Raw genomic sequence first — 23,978 nt, forward strand, 5'->3', positions numbered from 1 at the left:
AAAAAGGATTCCTGGCAAGTGCGCTGATTGTCAATAGTGTCTCTCTAGTTACATTAGTTACATGTCTTTCAGCGTCTGTATAGGCCCACCACTTGTTTGCGTGTTTACGGAGCACTTGCCACCAATCTTGAACTACAAAATCCTCCCCTTGCTCGATCACCATTGGCGGACAATCTACCGGCCTCTTTATCATTGGCCTCACCCTACTGTGAATGTCATTGTCGTAGGCTGCGTCACATACTGTAGCATGCAGTAGTCTAATGTAGTGACTGCATCTGAAGGAAACGTCAAAACCAATATTATTGCCTGAATATTCATACTAACCATCGTGCATGGTGAAAATAGTTGATTGTTCTACGAAAAAATAAAATACCACGCTGCAATTGTTTGTCTGACAGTGGTAAGTATATACCCTAAATAGTCAAATATATGTACTTTGATCATTTTGAAATATTGTACATGTCTAGTAATTTATCGTTTTGACATGACAAACCCCTAAGGCTAAGGGTTCGTTTGATTTAGTGACGCCTTGATGTCTTTTTGACATTAAGTGGAGAGAGTTTGTTGCCCTCCGTGCGCCTCAGCTCAGCTCCGCTGATAAGCTTATTAATTTACGTCTCTCGCTCTGATCTACCAACATCATGTTTTCATTGCTGTTAGCTTAATACAATTATTGTATGTCGTCTATCATCTGTTATAGCCTAGACTAGACAGTGCAGGCTTTAGAATATTTTTAGGCACTGACACATTGTAGCCTACTATGTATCATAGTCTTCATCAATATAATTGTATTAACAGACCGCAGACATCATCGGAGAGGGATTGAGGGCTATATTGAATATGTCTGCTAGCTGTGAACACTCATTAAGGTTTCCGTAAGTAACGTTACATCATAAAGACAGCATATGAAAAGTCAATCAACCAAATTGTTGACAAGGAAGTTAACGGACATGTCAACCTTTCTCTACATTTGATACACAACCTGTCGTGAAGGCCATAATAACCGATTATAACATTGTAAACATTGACGTGCCCATGCTGACTTTAGCGTCCGTTTCACCACGCGCCGCCAGGTAGCGCTAGATAGCAGAGTCCCTGTGTGATGTTACAGTAATACTCAAGATCAGAGCCATAGAAAAGACGTACTGAACACTCACGAACCAAAAGAAAGTCAGCTATTAAGGAAAGTATCACAGACAGGAAACTATCTTATCTTCAGACTGAGATAGAACAACACGGAAGAAGGAGGAGATGTGAAGTGCCCGATGAAATAAAACACATCTGCTTGATCTGATTCTCCCAGATATCCTCGGTCCCATTCCCTCTCTTTCCCTCTTCCCTCGCTGGTGCCGGCTGCTGTTACCCTAACCCTGCCCCCACCCCCAAGTCCTAGTGACTCCCCTGACCTAGCCTCCCGTGACCCAGCCCCAGCCCCAACCCCAGCTCCAGCTCCAGCTCCAGCTCCAGCCCCGGCAGCCCCAGCCCCAGCCCCGGCCCTAGCCCCAGCCCCAGCCCCGGCAGCCCCTCAGCGTCCAGCTCCCTGCCAGCCTGGTGATGCTGCGGGAGGGGATGAAGGCATGGAGCAATGGCTCTGAGACATACAGCAGCGACCCAGAGGAGGAGGAAGAGGAGGAGATGGTGTTTGGGGAGGAGGAACACAAGGAGGCCACGGAGATGATGGACGTGAGCGACTTGCCCAGCGCTCTGTTTGCCTGCGGCGTCCACCAGGCTGTGTTTGAGGAAGAGCCACAACGGGTGAGACAAGCGGCAAAGTCACTTCCTGTGTGTGTGTGTGTGTGTGTGTGAGCGCGAGATGTGGGTGTTCTCCAGGTATGAGATATGGTATGCCCCCTTCCCCCACACACACACACACCCTCTTCGTGGAGACTGGTTGTCGTTTCTTTTAGCTCTCCCCCAGAGATAAGATGATGTGACTGAGTGTCACACCTTCATCTGCCACTCCAAAAGGGGAGAGATGAGCCCTGGTTTACTGGAGGAGGGAAGACACAAACACTTAATTTTCTGCCCCTGTAATCCAATTATACCTCAGTGGCATGCATCCCTCCAGCTGGCACGCTGAGCAACCTCCTCTCTTTCACTCTCACACTCCCTCACTCGCCCTATCTGTTTCCCTCTCTCACTGTTTCTCTCATCCTCTCTCACTCTCCCTCTCTATTCTCTCTCTCTCTCTCTGTCTCTCTGTCTCTGTCTCTCTCTCTCTCACAAATTCTCTCTACCTCTCTTTTTCTGTCTCTATCCAGCCTTGGGCAATGGCGAGAAAGAAAGAGAGGCACTCTCTGTCACTATACCTCTCTCTCTTTATCTCTCTCTCTCTTTATCTCTCTCCCTCTCTCTCTCTCTCTCTCTCTCTCTCTTTATCTCTCTCCCTCTCTCCAAACATACCAATATACTCATTACACAAGGCAAGGAGTCTAAAATTGGGATACAAATCCTTTTAAATGAATCACTCCTGCTTTGTGAGTTTTTCTGTTTGTACACCCATTGCTCCTAGCAGTAACTGAGCCCCCCCTCCCCCCCTCGCCTCTCTCTCTCCTCCCTCTCCTTCATTTCTGAGTCCTGGCTTCATTAGGATTCTCTCTCTCTCTTTTAAGTGGAAATGCCGCCCCCTCACCCCTCAGTAACTGAATGTCAATGTGATTGTTCACTGTACAGTTCAATTGCTGCTCTAAAAATAAACCCCTCAACACTTATTTAAACTTTCAAAATCCAAGCCAAGTTGTACACAGAGAAGGAACATGTCATTATCCTGATCAGTGAGTGTTTGGTTGCTCAATCACAAGCACCGAAGCATAGATTATTATGGATTATATTTTTTACACATACCTTTGGATCACAAATCTTTTTTCTCAGCCCATGTTCATGTTGTGTACATAAATATCATACCTGCCTGGCATTTAATCCGGTCATGTGTTCCTTCTTCCTTTGTTAAATCCGCTTTGGATTCCGCCTCAAAGTCCTCAACTCACCCTCACTGGTACTTAGCAGAGAGACAGAGAGGGAGGGAGAAAGACAGAGAGACAGAGAGGGAGAGAGGGAGAGACAGAGAAGGAGAGAGGGCGAGAAGGAGAGAAGGAGAGAGGGCGAGAAGGAGAGAAGGAGAGAGAAAGATTGAGAGAGAAGGAGAGGGAGATAGAAAGAGGAAGAGAGAAAGATTGAGAGAGAAGGAGAGGGAGATAGAAAGAGGAAGAGAGAGAAAGAGAAGGAGAGAGACAGAGAAGGAGACAGAGAAGGTGACAGGGAGAGAGGGAGAGAACAAAGTAACCTACATTCTAAAAACCAGTCGGAATCATGTCTCAGGGCCCTGAGCTTAGTCTCAACAATAACAGAACATCCCATAGACACACGGAACATCCATGCAAGGTTCTAGAAGGTTAAGAGTATTAGGTTGCCATGGTAATCAGCTAGTTTGCTGTGCAGTGAGAGTCGCCGTGCCCTGGGTTTTCATTATATATATTTTTTAAATCAGGAGCTTTTAGGAGCGAGACTGGGGGCGCTGCAAAAAGCTTTCTTCTCATCCGTCCTGCATTAGCGAACAACAGCAGCAACAACAAAACGAGTGACACACTTTTCTTTTATCTGCCGTGTATCGCTCTGCTGAGTATCTTCGAGGCAGAGTAGAAAGAGGAGACTCCTACTCCTCCTTAATGCTGGAGGTCAGGCGTTGGTCGTCCAGGCCTCTCTGGTCTCTGCCGGCAGGATAACGAGTGGTGTTGGTAGTGCTGCTCTTATGAATCGGTGCCGGATACGTTGGCCTCTAGACGAGGAGGTTCTGGATCGTGAAGATGACACTGGGTGGCTTGAGATGGATGGTGGCGATGGAAAGGTTCAGAAAGATGTTCGACACTTTTCAACCTTCTCTGTAACTGCAATAAGAGCAGCTGGAAAAAAAACTGTGTGTTCCCAGCTAGGTTGGGATGGAAATTAGACTTGTGCCTTGTTTTGGTACCAAAACACTGACACCTAGGCCAAAGCAGGAATTCTCCAAGATGTGTTTTTGACTGAGGTCAGTCGCTGGTGTTTTTCTCCATCTACACCAGACCAACAGAGACTGAAGGGGAGGGGCTGTGTGTGTGAAGAGAGGACCATCTATTTCTGGGTCTTTGTCCGCAGGGGAAACGTAAGGGGGCACACAGCGGGCTGAAGGTCACCCATGATGCATTGCAGAGTTTACCCGTCCCTCTGGCGGCCTGTGTGGTTATGATAGTCTGCTTCCTGCTGGGAGCACTGAGCAGGAACAGTCCTGATTTACCAGAGGACCTTCTCCTGGTCCCAGGATTACACTTAGACAAGGTTACTGCAAGACAAGAGTATTTCCTTAAACAACCCTGCTATGGTACTGTTGGCCACTGGTACCTCAGGTTTAGAGACTGGGTTCTCTAACCCAGGCTACCCCAGGTACAGACTGGGTTCTCTAACCCTGGCTACCCCAGGTTCAGACTGGGTTCTCTAACCCAGGCTACCCCAGGTACAGACTGGGTTCCTTTAACCCTGGCTACCCCAGGGAGACTGGGTTCTCTAACCCTGGCTACCACAGGTACAGACTGGGTTCTCTGACCCTGGCTACCCCAGGTACAGACTGGGTTCTCTAACCCTCATACAGTTGTATGTAAATACGGAGGTCTTTCATTCACCACACTGTGGGGGAATCAGATGGACATGAATGATGTCAAAGGTGAACAGACACACTGCTCTCTGTTATGTATAACGAGGATGTTTCATATTATACTTCCTCCTCCGCCGGTCTCTCAGGTGGAATAAGACTGCACAATACTGGAAAGTGTAATTTACTGAACTTGTTATCCAGAGACAGACCACAGGAATGGTCCGATTGTATTGGCAGGTTTTTCTATCAGACAGCTCCTATCATGGTGCATTCAACTTAAATAAAAGAGCTGCACCAGTCTAGAGGGTTGATGAAACAGTGTGATTAAAAACTTGCCTTTACCTCTGAGTTTCTGATTGGCTGGTGTTCAAACATGTTGATTGGTCCTCCTTTTCTTGGAAGCCAAACATTGACCCTGTTCTCATTGTCCTTAGAAAGAAGGACTATTGACGGTATTTTAGAGTGGTTTCTTTGCAATTTTTTTTTTGCAAGTTAATCTTATTGGTTTGGCAGCCAGTGAGTCTTTCTAAAAAGAAAAAATATGCATAAGTCTCTTTCACGCTTTCTCTCTCTTCCCACCTAGTGCTATTTATTTATTCTACTGTTGCTTTTAATATCTTTATTTCACTCGTCTCAATTATCTATTTTCTTCTCTAATTTTGTTTTCCTCTCCCTCCTCTTCCTCTATAGAAATGACTAATCTTAAAATGTCTCTGGTTTGGTAGGTACCTCTTAGTGTTAACAACCAGAGCAGGAGAGGGGGGAACACTCGATTCATTTCTCTGTCTCCACCCCTCTCTCCCCTCCTCTCCTTTTCTCTCTCTGTCAGTCTGCCTCAGACAATGTCACACACTATCTTTCAGAACACTGTAACACTGTCAACGTTCCTTTGTGCTTGTGGATGCTTTTGGATTTTTGTATGCATTTGTGAATGTGTTTGTAGAATGTGTTTGGGGATGTGTTTGTGTATGCGTGTGTGAATGTGTCTGTGTGTGTGTTTGTGTGCACGTGTTGATGTGGCCAGGCATGCATTGGTGTGTGTGTGTGTTTGTGTCGGACCATCTGACCTGGTTTGGGGATGACCGGTGGAGCTCGGGGGTCATCCACTCATGTGTACATTGAGGGATCTCGTCTAACTCTCTCACCCACCTCTTCTCCATCACTTCATCCTCCTCTTCTCCATCACTTCATCACTCCTCTTCTCCATCACTTCATCCTCCTCTTCTCCATCACTTCATCACTCCTCTTCTCCATCACTTCATCCTCTTTTTCTCCATCACTTCATCACTCCTCTTCTTCATCACTTCATCCTCTTTTTCTCCATCACTTCATCACTCCTCTTCTCCATCACTTCATCCTCTTTTTCTCCATCACTTCATCACTCCTCTTCTTCATCACTTCATCCTCCTCTTCTTCATCACTTCACCATCCTCTTCTCCATCACTTCATCCCTGCTTGTCAGGGCCTTGCCCCGTGCTCTTTCCCCTGGGCTGGTAAGTCTCTGGACTATGCTAAACTCCTGGCTGTGGACCAGGCTGGGAACACTAACCTGAACCATACTGGACTGTCATTAACCTGCTCATTTATCTACACACCATACATTCACTCTACATGTCCGTAGAGGTATGTTGGAACTGCTGTCACTAAGTGTTAACAGTGAGATTGTCCATTTCGTTGAATGAATGTATATAAATGCTATTTTTTGAGTGCATGAATTGTGTATGAATGGTGCATGTGTAGAAGCCATAAAAATCGTGTGTATGTGTGTGCGTCTCTGAGTGGAAGTTTACACTGCCAGGCTTACTAGAGAATCAGCAAGTTTATGACATGCTCAGTTAAGATGAAAGTCTGCACGTTTACACGCATGTTTGCTTGGAGATGCCCAGAGTTCGCTTAGAGTTCACTTGGTAAGGTTCCCCTTTCTGCTTGCAAGGAATGCTGGACACAGTATCATTTTAAAGCGAATAAAAGGTTGAATCCTTAATTTCTCTGACACGGCTCCTGCCCTGCTGTCCACTGCACCTGGTCATCCTGGTCCTCTCCTCTCTGGCTCCCCCTGGCTCCCTGTTTGTTTATATAAATAGCTTGACCTAGATTACGCCAGCTGCATTGGTGCCAGAGGCGAGGCTGGGCAGGGGTGGGCAAGGGTAGGCTGGGCTGGGCAGGGCTAAATGAGGCAGCATGGTGGGCCAAGGCCCAGTGGTTGGAGGTGGGGGTGTAATTGTGCCCAGGGCTTGGTTCACGTTCCCCCCTCCTCCCCTCCCCCCTCCTCCTCCCCCCTCAACCCACATCTGCACAACAACAACAGCAATCACACAACAACAACAGCAATCACACAACAACAACAGCAATCACACAACAACCCAGTGACCCATCTGCCCTCGTCTGATCTATCCCGCAATGTATCTAGCCTCATCCTGCTTGACATGTTTATGTGAAAACTCTGTATCATCTGGATGTGCTCTGGCTATGAATGAGTGTTTATAGAACTGCCTGCCTGCTTGTGTGTGTGTGTGTGTATGCCTGTGTGTGTGGGTTCACGAGTGTATTTGTGCGCATGCGTACTTGGAAGACCAGCATGATGATCCACTGCCCTGATTTCCTGTGTTCCTCTGCAGAGCCCAGCTACGGAATACTAAGAGCCTGACGCTCCCAGGGCTGGCTGCATCCCTCCTACTGCTGTTTGATCGCCATGGTATCAGGGCTCCACGCCGACTTACTGTCTCACACAGCATGACTGCACAGAAAAGTGCATTTAACATCAGGAGGGTTGATTTTGCTTGTTGAGGGTTTATATAGCTCCTGAACCGATGGATCTACGGTATATAAACACTCCACGTGGTAATTTAACGCTTCAAAAATTGCTGTTTTTTCACGCAAGGACAGTGTCTGGAAAAGATTATTTTTTATATACACATGAACACATATCAACCCATGTACATACAAGCTAACTTATAACCTCTAACTGAGTGACTAATAAAATGACAAATGTGACAAATGTGCAGCTATTGTGGTGCTGCAGGATCTCAAAGGAAATACGTCATTTAAAAAGGGGGGTGGGAACTGGCCAATCATCCGTGACCATCTATCCTACGGTAGAGTAACAACAAATAGCCAACGACAGTAACAAGTCCCGAGAACTCAGCTCTACAGCTTAGCACAGGATGTCTTTGTTTTTTCTGGCTGTTTTAAAACGGGGCTCGTGGTCTTAACAGTAGAACACAGTTGTAGCATAGCCCGAGCCCTTCCAATGTAACTACAGTTTGATTACTACTACAGATATGTATACTACTACAGTACAGACTGGAAAAGGCCTATTCTATGCTACTTTTGCGTTGCCAGACATGCTCCGGAACCTGTAATATCGTCCAGTTCAAATCGGCATGCACGTGTGTCTGTGGTCATATCGCTCAATGTGCGTGCGTCTGATCATTGTCCTGTGGTTGGGTCATGGACTGTGGCGTGCAGACAGATATTATAAATAGCCCCTCTCTGTCTTCAGCAGCCAGTATGACAGGAGCTTATGAGACTTATTTTCTTAGCTGACCAATAATTAAACGGAGCTGGCAGAAGGATAATAAGTGGTCATGCAGTCTTGACCGTTGGAAGTTTGGACCGATTGGATTTGCAGCTCGAGAACACATTCAAATTGCATCGTGAATATGAGACAGCGGAGGGGTGGCAGTTGTTGTGAATATGACACAAGGCCTACTGTATTTGGCCGTGGGCTTGCGGCTTCTGTAGTGACCTATGTACTTGAGGAGCAGTGCGCGTGTGGCCTAGCTCATGGAAGATACAGTTTATGTAAATAGATATACTCCTCACGCTAATTAGCCACTCTGGGCCAGGTGTGAGTGGTTCAAAAAGATCTTTACAGTGCTGTGGTAGGTCCTCTCTTTCTTCCTGAAAGAACATTGAATAATTAAATAAATCATGACTCAGAAAGACTGCTGAAGGAGTTCATAAATCAGTCAGGATTTCAGAGGGTAACATTTTGACCATCACGCGATGAAACTCACAACGCTGAGTAATGTCATATTATATGATTTCACAAAGAGCTGCTGTAGGCCTATATCTTTCTGAAAATACTGATTTGTAACGGTTTCTTCATACAGACATCATGTTTAGATATGTCCCGTTGATTACTGCTGTACTGACAAGTAAAATAACAGAATGATGGATTTATAGAGAAAATAATAAAAGCAGAAAGAACCGGACTGTTCATTCTGCAGTGCCCCGTGCACGTACTGACGAACACAAGTGGACCGGGGTAAAAGGACCAATGGCGTTGCGCGAATGAACAAATGAGGGTGGTAATGACGTCAATGTTGTGCCAGGCCGCGCGCATCTTGGCGCGCTCGCGAATGTGACTGCTTTGCTTGCTCTACCCGGGAGCACGAGCGCGTTGTGTTGAGAGAGCGAAAGAGAGCGAGAGAAAAAGAGAGAGAAAGAGAGAGAGAGAGAGGGAGAGAGAGAGAGAAAGAAAGGTTGCTGCTGCTGCATCACTTTCAATAGCGCACTAGTGCAGTCAGTGAGGACAGGACACGACAGCTCCTCGTCCCAAACCCGTTCATTGGAGTTGTAATCACCTGCATCTTCTCTGAAGACTCAGGGTAGAGAAACGAAAGAATTGATTTTATTTATCTTTCTCTCAGCTACGAAAGGGAATGCCATCAATAAATATGAAACTGGAGATGGTAACCATCATCGCCTGCGAAGTAGACACCGAAGTGTTTACATCCGACAAAATGCAGGTATAGTTTGACTAAACCGCACGTTTAATAATTACATTTTGCCCCCCTTTGTCAGATGTTTATGAGCCTAAGTCGTTCTCTCACTGCATGTCCTGAAAGTGCATGTATTGTTGACCTACAACGCAGCCCCATTGAGAGGCGACATTTTTATCAATGAAACCGCAGTTCATTAAGATGCATGTCTTATGCGCATGGTCGACCCCGGTGCTATGATTTTATCTGACTGACGTTTGTTGGATTGCAGAAGTGGGGGGGAACGGGAGGGGGGAGAGGGGGGTAGTCTGCATGCAGCAGACTTCCACTGCATGCGGTATTCATCTCTTATGTGCAAGCACGGACCAGTTTTCGTGCGCAAATTACATACGTAAATGTAAAGGGGAGGGGATTGCTGGATAGGATGGTCAATGCTGAAACACAAAAGTGTTAGGGAAGCATAGACGCAGTGAGGCACCGTCTCCTCTCTGCTCCTCTCCTCCTTCTCCACCTCCCCATCTCAGCAATGCAGGTACCCAATTTCAAGGCTCGGGTCTGTGTGAGCGGCGTGCGCACCATATAACGCGCTAGCAGAGTGTTTATTTCGAAAGTCATGCAGATGGTCCCAGAGCCTATTAACCTTTTACAAAAATTAATTGGCAGAACATTTTCTCCCAGCCGACTGGCTGTGTGTCATTATGGAGGAAAGAGAAAGAGAGAGAGGGAGGGAGAGTGACAGGGAGCGATTGATTAATCCACTTTATGTTCAAAATGAGCAGCCAACTCAAATAACTTTTTCACAATCTTCTTCTTCATGTTTCCATCACATCTTCTCAATCAAATTTAAACATCCCTCTACAACCAGAAAACAGCCACCTCAACCAGCCCATAATCTTCTCTAACCTTAACCAACCCATAAGCTTCCCTAACCCTAACTAGCCCATGAGCTTCGCTCAAACAACTCTGTAACCACCCCAAACTACCCTATAAATACCTTGAACAATTTACTCCATAACCACCCTTAACTACCCCAACTATCCCTGTAACCACACATAGCCATGCTTAGAATCCCTATAACCAACTCTAACTACTCTAACTATGTTTGTAACATCTCCATGAGGTAATAAGCACCTAAACTAACCCATAAGCACCCATAACCACACCATAACGATTCATAAACTCACCTAACTACCCGTGACTACCGAATAACCACTCTACCAACCCAGAATCACCCCAAACCATCTCATACCCACCCCATGTCCACCCCTAACCACCCCCAATCACCCCTAACCATTAACAACCTCATCCCCCAACCCTCCTCAACCAACCTATAGTCACTCTTAACTTCCCCAGGGCTAAGTTGGGAATAAAGAGAGAGTTGCACTGTGTCGCGTTCTGAAACAAGTTGTGGGGGAGGGGGTGTGGGCACAGGGCCACGCAGAGCTGAGAGGGTTGAGTGTGTTGACTTTGGAATGGCACAAAAAGCAGGACTAATCCTGGTTTCTGGCACAGTCCAGGGACAGGGACAGGGAGGGGGAGGGGGAGGGAGGGGGAGGGAGGGAGGGGGAGGGATTAGAGCACGTGGGGCGGGGGGGGGTTCTGATTGAGCTTCGTCAGCTGTCAGCTTGTGTCTGTTTTCCTCGGCTGGTTCGGGAAGGGTCAACTCATCTGATTGTATTAATATCTCAGAATCAGACCACCACGACATAATCTCATCTCCTACCTCTGGGATCTGGGTGAACTGATTAGACTGGGGCAACTACTTTGTGTGTGTCTTTGTGTGTGTGTGTGTGTGTGTGTGTGTGTGATTGTACGGGTCATAGATTCTATGATAGATGCAGTTTTGTTGTATACTCATCCATCACGTTTGTACTTTGCCAAACATGGATCAATGTCAGAAGCCTTTCTCCAGTTCTGGTGTGCCAACTTCTGGAGCGAAGTTTGAAACCCAAACTTCTACTGGAAATGGGGTCCACACGCTCCAGATGGGCAGTGTGCACCAGGAATGTGAGTGGATGTTGATGAGAGATGATAAAGGCCAGTTCAGGGCCTTGCTTGGAAGGGATTCTGGATGAATGCAGTTTGCGATGGAGGGGAATGGGGTTCCAGGTTTCAGTAAAAAGCCTTTGTGCAGACAGAGCATTTGGAGATGTTTGCTTCCAGTCAGCCAAGCTGATGCAGGTCTCACACCCAGTATGAACCAGCTTTAATATAAACCTGGGATGGCGATGGATATATTAGTGTGTGTGTGTGTGTGTCAGAGGTCATAGAGTGATTATCTACAGAAAGAGAGAGTACCATCAGCAGATTGTATGTCAAGGTCATTCAGGAGCACTGCAGAGAGCAGGTATGACACACACATGTACAGTATATGTACACACACACACCAACATTGCTATTTGCACAAATCAAATGCTACACACATACATACTGGACACGAGTACAGCACAGCAAAGCACAGCACAGCACTGTAGTACACAAACAAACATAAAGTAGTGGCACACACATTACTACACACCAGCTCTCACTACGGCAGTGAGTCAGCGGACAGACAGCTCTCTGTCAGCAAACACCTTCTGCACCAACATCACTTGACTTTAGCATCAGCATGTCTCTCTTTGTAGCTCTCTCAGTCTCTCTCTCTCTGTCTCTGTGTGTCTCTCTGTCACTGTGTCTGTCTGTCTCTGTCTCTGTCTGTTTCTGTCTCTGTCTGTCTCTGTCTCTGTCTCTGTCTCTGTCTCTGTCTCTGTCTCTGTCTCTGTCTCTGTCTCTGTCTCTCTCTCTCTCTCTCTCTCTCTCTGTCTCTCTCTCTCTCTCTCTCTCTCTCTCTCTCTCTCTCTCTCTCTCTCTCTCTCTCTCTCTCTCTCTCTCTCTCTCTCTCTTTGTTCTGAACTACTCTCTTTTCACCAGCTTTAAAGGCTGATTCAGATTTGAATCTCCGTCTGCCCCTAGCTAGATGATTTATTCTTCTTGTCTTTGTCGTTAGGACCACACCTGTGCAGACAGGCAGGTCCTGTGGCTGGGGCCCCTGCTCTACAGCCCCGCTAAACATCCCCTTCTAGGCTTGTGAGGCTGTGGAGATGTGGGACGACCCAGCGTTTGTGTCCGTCAGCTGAAGCTAGTGCAGAGAGAGAGGGAGAGAAGGGGATAGGGAACAGGATCGGGTTCTGTACAGGTAGGTAACCTGATCCCTACTGGCAGGTGGAGCGGCCCAGGGCCTGGGTCTCTGATACGGAGCAGGGGGCTCAGGTGTACCTCCTCCCCCACTCAGGAGACAGGGCAGGCGGGGACGGATGGTAACCCTAGCGAGGGGGCCGGGGCTCAGGTGTCACCTAAATGTTAGGACAACGTCCGCCTGGCTGACGTACAACGACGCCGTCTTCCCCTGCTACTGTTGTTGCTCGGGGTGTTTGGTGACAGTTAATAGAAAGACGACGAGAGGAGAGGAGGGCTGGGAGAGAGGGGAGAGAGGGGAGTGGAAGAGAGGAGAGGGAACACTGGAAGAAGAGAGAGAGAGAGAGGACCTTGAGAGAGGAGAGGGAGAGGAGAGCGATAGAGCAGGAAGAGGGGAGAGAGTTCTGGAAGAGAGGAGAGAGATGACTGGAAAACAGAGAGAGAGCTGGATGAGAGGAGAGGACTGGAAGAGCACTGCGAAAGTTGAAAGGAGGGCCACATTAGAGGGGGGGGAGATGAGACGGTCTGTAGAAGAGGAAGGGAGGAGGGGATAAAGACTTGAGGTCAAGAGCCAAGGAAAACAGGAAGGGAGGAGGGCTAGATGAGAAGAGGAGAGTAAAAGAGGAGAGCTTCAGGAGAGGAGGCAGGCTTGAGGAGAGGTGGAAGAAAGGAGAGAGAGAAAGAGAGAGAGAGAGAGAGAGAGAGAGAGAGAGAGAGAGAGAGAGAGGGAAACCAGAAGCTGTAGCTGTGTAAGGTGAGAGAACCTCACCACACCTCACAGTCACTTTATGTAATACTGTATATAGCGTGGCAGTTAGGATTACGTTTGCTGTGGAGGGTGTGTGTGTGTGCGTACTTGTGTGTGTTACTGTGTCTGCTCTGTATGCATGTTGTTGACTGAAGATGGTGCCCTGGGGGACGGAGCATTCATAGGATAACTCTCCGCCATCATCACCATCTGGTCAATATCAGGTCAATATTCTCCTCACTGACCCATCGATCCATCCTAGTCAGAACAACACCCCAGCCTAGCGTAGGCTAGCCTAGCGTAGGCTAGCCTAGCGTAGGCTAGCCTAACCCAGCCCAGACTAGCCTGCCCAAGCCCTAGCCCAGGCCAAGCCCTTCTCTACCTCACCCTGCCTGGTTGGGCTGGGCTAGGCTAGTCTGCCCTCTTGGTCATATAGTAGTAGAGACTAGGCTGAGCTAGGCTAGTCTGGGTTCTGGGGCATACAGTAGTATAGAAGGCTTGGCTGGTCCACGCCAGTCCAGCTGAATCAGTCTGGTCTGGACTAGACATGTAAGGCACGTCATCTTACACGAATGGCTGGATGTGTTGTCAAGATAATGAAGGGGTAGATGCTGTATGTCACTGGCAGTAGCTGGAGGCTGTCAGTTGTTAACAGGAAGCAGAAGTCACCAGGACAGGATGTCCAGGATGCATGACGCCCCACTGATCCCGGGGCCCCGTACCCAGGCTGAGGTGTGCTGACCTGGGCCACACTGACTGACACATCCAAGGACACCAGCAGTCTGGGGGGACGGGGGACGGGGAACGTACTCACTCAGGACTGTCACTACATGACTGGGTGTTTACTGCTTACACACACACGCATGCACACACACACCCACCCACCCACACACACCCACACTCACACATACACTGTTGTTTCCTAGACAGTGAGTCAGGGTACTGTAGGAGTGATTATATGATTGTGTGAAGCTGTTTCCAGTCCAAACAATTCTGGCTGAGACTTTCAGAAAATCTGGTGTGTCAGCTAGGATAGGACAGACAGGCAGACAGGCAGACAGGCAGACAGGCAGGCAGACAGGCAGACAGGCAGACAAGCAGGCAGACAGGCAGGCAGGCAGATAGACAGACAGACAACTATGATAGTACAGGCAGGCAGGCTGGCAGGCAGGCAGGCAGGCAGGCAGGCAGGCAGGCAGGCAGGCAGGCAGGCAGGCAGGCAGGCAGGCAGGCAGGCAGGCAGGCAGGCAGGCAAGCAGATAGACAGCTACTATAGGACAGACAAAAAGACAGGAAGGCAGACAGCTAGTATGGGACAGACAGACAGACAGATCTTTTCAATGCAGATTATGCAACGCTACTGTGAACAAATAGGATCACAGAGCACTCTACCTCACAGACTCGATCTCCTAGTATCTATAGGGGTGTATGTCTGTGTTATGGTTATTGTGGTGCTTTCATCAAACCCATAGAAAGGATCAAGGGTGTGTGTTTCCCCCCCGCTGATCGTAAAGCACTCGAGCTCACATATGTTCCTTCATCAGCTCTTTGTGGTGCGCACATCTGAAGCATAGTAAAGTGCAGGTGTGTTGTACAGAAACAATGTTTGTAAAGCTGTTAATTAAACTGCTGCAGCATCGCTGGGTTAACACAGACAGAATGAAGTGCACTGTCCTGGTATTTCACTGTATCCTGCTGGGGCTGTGTGTGTGCGCGTGTGCTTGCTCAGTTAGAAATGCAGGATGACCCTGAGCTTGTTAACAATCACTGAGCTCTACGATAAACTAAACAAATATAATCCTTCTTTTACATAACAGAGACACTTAGCAGAAGCTTGTCGTGTTTTTACCTCAACCTCTCAAACACCATCGACTGATCTTCTCTCCCTCTCCTCTCCTCTCCTCTCCATCCCTCCCTCTCTCTCTGCATCTCCCAGCCCTTCTCTCTCTCCTCAAACCCCTTCCTCTCCCAGAACCCCCTCCCTCCCTCTCCCTGTCTCTCTCCCCCAAAGGACAGAGGCTAAACCACAGAGACTAATTCCTGTGAAACATGTTGATAAATATGTGTTTGATGTGCGTGTGGGCACGCTTGTTTGTGTGTGCGTGTGTGTGTGTGCTTATTTGGCGTTTCTCATCTAATCGTTTCTCGTCTCCGAGGCCTGGGCGGGCGGCTGTGGCGTGAGTCAGAGCTTTAGCGGTGTCCCGTCGTCACGGCGATGACATCATTTCCATTACCGTCAGGAAAATGAACGCCTCATTACCCAGAAGGCAATCTGCTGAAAGATGACCGCGCGGCGTGACTGTTAGCCTGTCTCTATCTCTCCTTCCTCCCTGCGGGCTGTTATATAAAGGTGACACCCAGGGACTGAGCAGTGGAGTAACAGGATCCACTAGCCTAGCAGTGGCTAGGGAAGTAGCTAATTAACTTCCTGTTGTAGCGAATATACACCTGTGTTTCCAGGGGCTCCAGGGAGAGATACGGTTTGATTGGAAACAGTTTGTTCTTAGCTCATCCTTCATTTGCCATCCTTCACCAATGAGAGCCAAGGTGTGTGTGTGTGTGTGTTATAAGACTCCATCTTTCTTGACAGGCTTTCGACTGTCCTTCAACAATGATTGGATTTTGAATGCTGTACCTGTCACATCATTTTACGCACACACACGCACACATACACACGCACACACAGAAAGGCACCACAACAGGAAGCACGGGCGATGGCTGATAAGCATGGCCGCTTGTCAACGTATGTAACCAGACCCTCCCTCCTCTTCCTCCTCCTCTTCCTCATCCTCTTCCTCCGCCATCAGGATTTCCGCCCATGAAAAGGACATGAATTAGTAATGGGTCACGGATGCTTGGGTTACAACCTAAACACAGTGTTTGAGTGGACGTGAGTACATTGGAGTAAATACAAACAGTTCCCAGACATCCCAACCTGCAGAGACTCATTTCCGGGACATTTTCGAAGATCGCGAGAAGCAGCATAAACCTCAGTCAGTGACTCTAGACTACCAAAGGTCTTAGAGCAATTTCTACGTATTCAAACTGTGACATGTGAAATAATATGAAATGTTGGCGATGTCAGAGGGCCAGTCGGTAATGGAAGTAGGCCGGTAGGACCATCCCAACCCCGTCGGCCTACCGGGGATTCTCCCGGTATCCCAGATGGCCAGTCCGCCCCTGGGTCTGGGTCCGTTTGGCAAACATCGGGTCGCTGAGACCATAATCGCTCTAGCACCTTTAGGCTACACCTAACACGCCAACGAACCTTTACCAAAATACGACTTCATACAGGAAGGTCTGTCAGGTGGACTTCCATACGGAGGCACGAGCTGTATATGAAACGTTGAAATTCCATTCCTGTCAGGTGAAACGTTTTAGTCATTGAAGTGATTGTCTGGAGCCTCATCTAAGAGGGAGCACGTAATACAGGCAGAAACAATTCAACCAATCACTAAACTAATTTAAATACATTGAAGTATTAAGTCACAAGAATCACTTAGTCTTTCGCCAGTGCTGTCTTAAAGCTATTTCTGTCCGGATGGCCCAGGGTCTGGTGGCTGAGTGGTGCTCATGGAAAATTCACTGTGTGAAGCTGGAGGCTTAGAGACTGTCCTGATGAAACAGGCTTTGTTGTTGCTCGGCCATTGATCGCACCAACAGAACATGATCTGGTGGAACAGCCACACCTGGAGAAAAAGACTTGCTCTTTTAGAATCTCGTCGAAATCTCGGAAGCATTCATGACCATGTGGGCATTGGGGAGTGGAGGGGGGGATATTGGATGGGTATAGCTCAGTGGTTAGAGTATATTACTGCAGAACATGAGGTTGAAGGTGCAAATACGCCTCTATACGTGGCTTTGTGTTTAAGCGTCTGCCAAATGAATGTATCCCTATACATAATATATATTACAATTCATACAATTGTGATTATATCTCAATATCACATTGGAACGCAATGGAACTGTTGAGCACTGTTCAATTATGCCACCATGATGTAATCATGATGTAAATATGATGTCACTTTGCCCCACTCCAGAGCAGGAGCATGTGTAACAGAAGGTAGTTAGATTGTTGTTGTTTTTCTCAGAGCGTCCACTCCACCCTGACGACACCCACAGTGTGTCCTTACCGCTCTCTTATCCCTTCCCTCACACATACACACACACACACACACACACGTCGTACACCACCGTGTCTCTGTCCTCCAGGGAGGGGGGGCGGATGTGACGTAGCGTTACTCCTCACTCCTAACAACCACCTTCGCTGTATTACAATGTTAGTCACAACTTGCCCATGCTCCCTCCAAAAGATTGAAAATAACTAAATCAATCCAACAATCAACCAGCCAGTCCGTTCAGCAATCCATCCCTCCATCCATCCATCCATCCATCTATCTATCCATCAAACTAAACTTGAATGACACATTTAATATGAGCGAAGCAGCATTCGTCTGGGGCCTTGGAGGATAATGAAGGCAGGTTCTCCATATTGATGGATGATGATGAGTTGTTAGGTCGGCTCTAACGTTAACGGTTAAAAAACCGGTGTATCCAACCACCTTGACTGGTTGTGTGACTGGTTGTGTGGCTGGCTGTGTGGCTGGCTGTGTGGCTGGCTGTGTGGCTGGCTGTGTCGTAGGCTGTGGGTATTGATGAGGTCTGTGTATGCAGCAGACCTGAGAAGCACATGGCAGGGCCAGGCTGCCTTGATTGGGTGAGGGAATCAGCTGCTACCAGTGCACTCTGGGTCACACAGGAGAGTCTGTCTGCTGCCTCGCACAATGAAACGCTGCTAATCTGGTGCCTTCATCCATTTATACTTTCAAAGTTTGACTACACACTTTGGAGCATGGAACTAGTCTGTCAGGGGTGGAATGATAAATCCAAACTCTATGTGCTCACAGAGATTCAAGTTCCTGGGAGAAGTTATTATGAAGCAAGGTCCTGTCGGCTTGTTCTAGAAAACGTGCGTTTTCGTACGGCAGCAGAGGAAGACTAGGTAGCTCTTGATTTGAATGGAGCAGAAGAACAGTGTTCCTGATTGCTGTGTCTTTGGTGACTGCAGGGGCCCAGACATGTATCGACCAGCTAGCCTCCTCCTGCTCCTCTAGGCCCCTGACTGATAGCACTGATTGAATTCACAGCTGGGTTTGTCACTCTGCCCAGAGAGTGAAGGAGAGAGAGGGAGAGAAGGAAGGAGAGAGAGTGAAGGAGAGAGAGGAGGGAGAGAGAGAGGAGGAGATAGAGAGAGAGAGGGGGGGGGGGGAGAGAAGGAGAAAGAAGGAGGGAGAGAAGGAAAGAGGAGGGAGAGAGAGAGAATTAGGGAGAGAGAAAAGGAGAGAGAGAGAGAGAGAGAGAGAGAGAGAGAGAGAGAGAGAGAGAGAGAGAGAGAAGAAGAAGAAGGAGAGAGAGAGAAGGAGAGAAAGAGAGAGAGAGGTACACAGGAATAAGCAGAAGGACAGAGAGGGCAGCAGAGAAACGTAAGACGACAGATGGACATACAGAGGAACAAAGTAGGAGACAGAGAGAGAGAGAGATGGAAGAGAGATGGAAGAAAAAGGCAAAGATAGCATCAACACTACATGAGAATGGAGTGGTGGAAATTGAATTTAGACCAGAAGAAGCCGGCCATGTTAGGCGTACTGGCATAGAAGCCTGTCTGAGTGTCACACAACCTCCATCGATGTCAGCAAAACCCTCCAGACACAGGAACTCAGACCACCCTACAGGATAACAGGAGACAGTTTATACACAGAGGCTGGACCTGCACCTGAAAATCGTCCATGTGATCCAGGAGGGCTTCATCCAGCAGATGTTCCAGAGAGCAGATGTCCCATCAGAGTTACTGTAGAGGAAAGGTGCTCTCAGGAGCAGCTATGATATGTGACACCCCTGCCGTCCCTATGAAGGGGACCGTGTAAGATAGCCGGCGGCTGAATGATTAATACGGCCTTGTCACCTACTGTTAACCCCGATTCAAGGTCCAATATATACTGTGTGTGTCTGTGTGTGTGTGTCTGTGTGTGTCTGTGTGCGTGTGTTCGCACTGGTTTGTGAATAGGTTAGGGGTCTGCTTGCAGCCTGGTTGTAGCGGGTCTATGAAGGACAAATTCTACTGTTCTACTGAATGTGTGTTCACTGAACCTTGTCTGGGCCTGACTAATTCAGTTGCAAATTGTTACTTTTATCTCTATGCTTATTACATAATTGGATTCAGCCAATGGGCTGCACCTGTCTGTGTCACCAACCAACTCTGGAGGAGGGGCTCTCTTAATGAATTGCCCCTTCAAAGTTTTCTTCAATTGTTCCCGTTTCTGAAATTTCCTGGGGGTTTTCCCTTGTCGTCATTGAGAGTTTAGGCTGGTTTTAAGCTCCTGTATATGGGCATATTTGAAGCACTCAGCAAAAGCCCTTTTACAAGCCCCTTGCTCGTAAAAAGGTCCACACCTCGACTGGATTTAACTTATAGATGATCACTAGGGGTGGGGGGGAAAGTCGATTCACATTTGAATCGCGATTCAATCTTCTAGCGATTCACATCGATTCACAAATTGAAAAAATATATTTACATTTTGTATTTGAATTTATTTTCACAAATGTGAATTTGTGTAAATATTTTATTGTATTTTTATTATTTTTTTTAAACTTTTATTCATAAAAAATCGATAATCGATTTGTGACCCAAAGAATCAAATCGAATCGTGAGGTGCCAAAAGATTCCCACCCCTAATGATCACATCCGGACCTTTCAGTCAAGTCATCGGTGGATGATCCCAGGTTTGATGATCCCAGGTTTGATGATCCCAGGTTTGATGATCCCAGGTTTGATGTTCCACTTCCTGTCTCTGTGTCCCCAGGAGCGTTTCGAGGCGTTGTTCAGGGTCTATGACGAGCAGACCTCCTTCCAGATGTTCAGGAGTTTCAGGAGGGTGCGCATCAGCTTCAGCACGCCAGAGGCCGCCGCACGCGCTCGCATCGAACTGCACGAGACCGAGTTCAACGGCAATCAGCTCAAACTCTACTTCGCCCAGGTGAGAGCTGGAGGGCTGGCTGGGTCGGGCTGGCGGGCGGGCGGGGGGGGGGGGGGGGGGAGGGGGCTGGCTGGGTCGGGTGGGGGGGGGGGGGTCTGGCTGGGTTGAGCGGGGGAGGGGGGGGGGCGGGGTCTGGCTGGGTCAGGTGGGGGGGCGGGGTCTGGCTGGGTCAGGTGGGGGAGGGGGGGGGGGCGGGTTCTGGCTGGGTCAGGTGGGGGGGGAGAGGGGTCTGGCTGGGTCAGCAGGGCCTGGGCATGGGGAAGGAAAGCCAGGGTAGTGCTACATACAGTAGTCACGCAGTGTGTTCTCTGAGAGCAGAATGACGTGCCTCAGATCTGCATATTAACAGCCCTCAGTACCAGCTGTCTAACAAACACGTGATCTACTTCTGAACCAATAGATCCTCCTTGTTCCTCTGTAATACTGTAACACTGAGATTCTTATGAGCCTATATTTTGATCTCATGATCATATATTTGAGTGTGTGTATGCTTGCAGTTTATTTTGCCATTGGGTGTGTGTGTCAGGCTATGGGTTGTGTGAGTCTGTCTGTGTGTGTGTGTGTGTGTGTTTGTGTGTGTGTGTGTGTTTGTTTATGCTGGTTACTGCATGTTCTGGCACAGCAGGTAAGCCCAGTGTGTGTTCCAGAGGGGACAAGCTGTTTGTGTCATCTGCAGTACTTAGTGCAGTGCTCATGAGAGGCAGCACCATGCCCTTCCCTACCTACAGTACTGCTAGGCTGTACACCAGAGGCCTACCCTACTAACCCCTCGCTCTCTCTCTCTCTCTCTCTCTCTCTCTCTCTCTCTCTCTCTCTTGTTTCCGCTCTCTCCCCCTCTCCCCTTACCCCTCTCTTCCTCCCTCAGGTCCAGAATACTGGGGAGGATGTAGACAAATCGTACCTGGCCCCTCCCCAGCCTGTCAAACAGTTCCTGATCTCGCCGCCCGCCTCTCCGCCCGTGGGGTGGAGCCAGAGTGAAGACGCCACGCCCGTCATCAACTACGACCTGCTGTGTGCTGTGGCCAAGCTGGGGCCAGGTGGGCACACACACACACAGATAACGTCTTTAATGTGGTTGTGAGTCTGGATGTCCTGTGTAAGCGTATAGCCTTCCTCCTAGTGGTGCTGGAGTGCAGGAGGGATCTCTCCCAGCTAAGGAACACAGGACAGACAGACAGGGCTGTAGTATCTGTACTCAGACTGCAGTAACCTTTACAAATGTCAACCAGCTCCACATCAAGCTGTGGCTGGGTCGGGGTCAGGGCTGGGGCTGAGGTTAGGGCTGAGGTTAGGGCTGAGGTTAGGGCTGAGGTTAGGGCTGAGGTTAGGGCTGAGGTTAGGGCTGAGGTTAGGGCTGAGGTTGGAGTTGGAGTTGGGGCTGCTGGGGTATGGCCCTTGTATAGTCTACCTGCCTCTCAGCTTTGCTTCACCTGAATAATCTTTACTGTGTGTAAATTCTGGAAGATGAATTGAAGGCTAAAACATTTCAGTTGGCCTCTACAATTAGAGATGGCTTTCATCTTGTTCTCCCCCTCCCCTCACCGCCCCCCGCCCCACCCAACATTAAGCATCATAGAAAACATTCTAAACATGATTCACAACAACACACTCCTGCTCAACCCTGCCCTGTCTCGTTCTACTGTTACCATGGAAACAGGAGGCATCAGGGAAACAGGCTTTTTTAAAATTTTGGGTCGCTCAGACTCGTGGCTTTTTGGTGCCCTCGTCTGGTTACCATGAGTTATGGACTTAGCCCCACTGGGAACAGCCCTGGCAGGCAGACATACAGACAGACAGACAGACAGACAGACAGCAGTGGGTAGTATGGGAAATATCTTATCAACCCTGCCTAGCCTGTCTGGTTGCCACGGCAACCCTGATACAATCAGTGTGCGTATATTCTCTCACTGTGTCTCTCTCGGAGGGCGAGTGGCATTGTGTTACCGAATCCTCTGAGAACAAGATGGAAGATTGCATATCTTGTTCCGAGTATCTTGGGTTTTGATCTGTCATATTTATTTCCAGCCAGTGGAATGTGTTGAATGCTGTGGCATCGTAGCAAACGGACATTAGTCCTGACATCTAGACCTCAATACCACTGACACTGTGTACACGCACAGATATATATTTTTTGTTGTTGACATTTTCACTCATTTAGCAGACGCACTTATCCAGAGCAACTTACAGTGAGTACAGGGACATGCCCCCCAAGGCAAGTAGGGTGAAGTGCCTTGCCCAAGGACACAACGTCATTTAGCACGACCGGGAATCAAACCGGCAATCTTCTGATTAATAGCCTGACTCCCTAACCGCTCAGCTGTCTGCCCCCCCAGCCATCTGACCCCCTCCCAGATATTGACTCAGTGTCAAGGCCAGTATGCTGACATGTTAAGTTAGTGTCTGTCTGTATCAACCAGCACCTGCCAAGAGGGGAAGGGAGGAAAGGACAGGTGAGGGAGAGGGGCAGGAAAGAGGGAGATGGATGGATGGACAGCTCTGATGTGTCATAGTACTGATCAACAATGTTTCTCTCTTCTGCTACCCCTCCTCTCCTCCCTATCTGTCTACTCCTTCACTACCTCTCTCCTCCCTCCCTCCCTCCCTCCCTCCCTCCCTCCCTCCCTCCCTCCCTCCCTCCCTCCCTCCAGGTGAGAAGTATGAGCTCCACGCGGGGACAGAGTCCACCCCCAGCGTGGTGGTCCACGTGTGCGACAGCGAGGCCGAGGAGGAGGACGAGGCGCGGGCCAAGCAGAAGATCGTCCAGACAAGACGCCCCGACGGACCGCCCACCGTCCTCAACTAGAGGACCCCCCCCCCCACACTCTCCCCCCCGCGACGCACCTTACCCACGATGCACCAGCCCCTCTCTCAACGTGTCTCTGGGCTCCAGAGGAACCACGACGACGCCCCTCATTTCAGTTCAACTATAAACAAACCGACGAACGAACATTGCTGCGGGTGTTTGTGGAGCATGGTGACGACGGAATGAGGAGGCCTGATTGGATGAGAGTCACACACACACTCATCACACTGGACGGACAGGGGTGGGGGGGGGGGCATTTGCCGGCCTACCCTCCCCCCCGTCCTCCCTCTGCACCCCCCCCCCCCCTCCCTCGCCCTGAGGCAGCGCTGGGCCAGCTCCACCTGACTTTAACACAGGCACAGGCTGTCACCTGGCCTCCTGCTCACCTGTCATTCACTCGGCACGCATTGCTAGGCTTGTTAGGTAGCTTGTTAGTTAGTTGGTTGGTTAGCTCGTCAGCTAGTTAGTTTATTACTTAGTTCGTTTTCACCTCTCCTACATTCTTAATCTCATTGCTGGCTTGTGTGCATTGAGCTTTGATTGAGGACATACAATACCTCCAAAACAAGCAAGATGTATTTTTTTCCTTTTTTTTTATTGATGTATTTTATTGTATGTATGTCTCGCTCTCTCTCTCTCTCTTTTTCATATCAGCTCATTTGATGTTTCAAGTACTCAGAATCAGGATTGGTTGGGTTCTATCCTTCCTCTCTGCATGTATATACTTAACAGATATATCAAGAAAAAGGAACCTACTAAGGTCACACACACAACAAGACGCTGTGTGTTTACGATCCAGTTGTGATGTCTGAATACTTTTTCCCTCTTTCGCTTCTTGTTGTTTTTTTTATCGGAGAGGTGTTGGTTT

General features: G+C 48.5%; 1 protein-coding gene across 3 annotated transcripts; it reads left to right on the forward strand.

The window, feature by feature from the left end:
* Positions 1 to 236: 236 nt before the first annotated feature.
* On the forward strand, positions 237 to 23,978 carry rcan3 (regulator of calcineurin 3). 3 transcript variants are annotated; one of them, XM_047049926.1, is made up of 5 exons: positions 237 to 400; positions 1,304 to 1,755; positions 20,134 to 20,307; positions 21,173 to 21,344; positions 22,956 to 23,978. In XM_047049926.1, exons 2-5 carry the CDS (start codon positions 1,555 to 1,557, stop codon positions 23,108 to 23,110), a joined length of 702 nt encoding a protein of 233 aa, XP_046905882.1. In that variant the 5' UTR covers positions 237 to 400; positions 1,304 to 1,554; the 3' UTR covers positions 23,111 to 23,978. The 3 variants fall into 3 exon arrangements, with proteins under 3 accessions (XP_046905882.1, XP_046905896.1, XP_046905887.1); XM_047049940.1 differs by lacking the exons at positions 237 to 400; positions 1,304 to 1,755 and adding an exon at positions 7,247 to 7,319; XM_047049931.1 differs by lacking the exons at positions 237 to 400; positions 1,304 to 1,755 and adding an exon at positions 7,260 to 9,378.

The sequence above is a fragment of the Hypomesus transpacificus genome, chromosome 3 (genome assembly GCF_021917145.1).
Source record: "Hypomesus transpacificus isolate Combined female chromosome 3, fHypTra1, whole genome shotgun sequence".
Taxonomy (NCBI): domain Eukaryota; kingdom Metazoa; phylum Chordata; class Actinopteri; order Osmeriformes; family Osmeridae; genus Hypomesus; species Hypomesus transpacificus.